Source organism: Neopelma chrysocephalum, unplaced genomic scaffold, assembly GCF_003984885.1.
Source record: "Neopelma chrysocephalum unplaced genomic scaffold, ASM398488v2 Primary Assembly neopelma1_17149, whole genome shotgun sequence".
Classification (NCBI taxonomy): domain Eukaryota; kingdom Metazoa; phylum Chordata; class Aves; order Passeriformes; family Pipridae; genus Neopelma; species Neopelma chrysocephalum.
The window spans coordinates 1-1,170 of record NW_020898991.1 but is presented as its reverse complement, the minus strand read 5'-3'; the positions used below and the strand labels follow the sequence as shown (position 1 = coordinate 1,170).

The 1,170-nt window shown below is 67.2% G+C and overlaps 1 protein-coding gene across 1 annotated transcript; it reads left to right on the top strand.

Moving 5' to 3' along the window:
* Positions 1-146: 146 nt before the first annotated feature.
* On the top strand, positions 147-1,112 carry LOC113979126 (myosin regulatory light chain 2, skeletal muscle isoform-like; the record flags this gene model as incomplete). Its single annotated transcript, XM_027706607.1, has 2 exons — positions 147-262; positions 946-1,112. Coding segments are annotated over 2 exons (283 nt in total), but the record flags the coding sequence as incomplete, so codon positions are not given.
* Positions 1,113-1,170: the final 58 nt, after the last annotated feature.

Sequence of the window (1,170 nt, the reverse complement as noted above, 5' to 3'; positions counted from 1 at the left end):
CTCCCCCACCTCTGAGGCCCCTCCCCCTCCTCTGAGGCCCCTCCCCCCCCCAACTTATTTTTGGGGATATTTTTCAATGATCGGGGCGGGCGGGGGAGGGGCGGGTTCCCACGAGCCCCGAGGCCCCTCCCCCTCCTCTGAGGCCCCTCCCCCTCCTCTGAGGCCCCTCCCCCTCCCCCCTTCCAGGCGTTCACGGTGATCGACCAGAACCGGGACGGGATCATCGACAAGGATGATCTCAGGGAGACCTTCGCCGCCATGGGTGGGGGAGGGGGAGGGGCCAAGGGGGTGGGGGAGGGGCCAAGGGGGTGGGGGAGGGGCCTGGGAAAAAATGGGAGGGGCTGGGAGGGAGGGGGAGGGGGTTGGGAGGGAGTGGGGTGGGGGAGGGGAGGGAGGAGAGGGGAGGGAGGGAGGGGCTTGGATTGAAGGGGAGGGGCTTAAGGGGAGGGGCTTAAGGTAAGGGGAGGGGCTTGGAGGGAGTGGGAGGGGCTTAGGATGGAAGAGGACGGTCTTAGAGGGAGTGGGAGGGGCTTGGGTTGAGTGGGAAGGGTTTAGAGGGAGTGGGAGGGGCTTAAGGGGAAGGGGAGGGGCTTGGAGTGAAGGGGAGGGGCTTGGAGCGAGTGGGAGGGGCTTGGGATGGAAGAGGAAGGGCTTGGAGGGAGTGGGAGGGGCTTAAGGGAAGGAGAGGGGCTTAAGGGAAGGGGAGGGGTTTAAAGGCAGTGGGAGGGGCTTGGGATGGAAGGGGGAGGGACTTAAAGGGAGTAGGAGGGGCCTGGAGTGAAGGGGAGGGGCTTGGAGGGAGTGGGAGGGGCTTGGTTTGGTTGAACTGGGAGGGGGTGGGCGGGGTTTGGAGGGGCGGGGCCGGGCTTGGGGGCGAAGGGGCGTGTCCTAATGGGGCGTGGCTCTGTGGGCGTGGCCTGAGTGCACCTAGGGCGCCCCCTGCAGGGCGGCTGAACGTGAAGAACGAGGAGCTGGACGCGATGATCAAGGAGGCGAGCGGCCCCATCAACTTCACCGTCTTCCTCACCATGTTCGGGGAGAAGCTCAAGGGTGGGGGGACCCCTCCCCCACCCCTCGCCCCTCCCCCACCCCGACCGGCCCCTCCCCCACCCGTGGGAACGCCCCTCCCCCCCATAAATCCCTCGGAAATGGGACCTTTAAAGGGGGGGG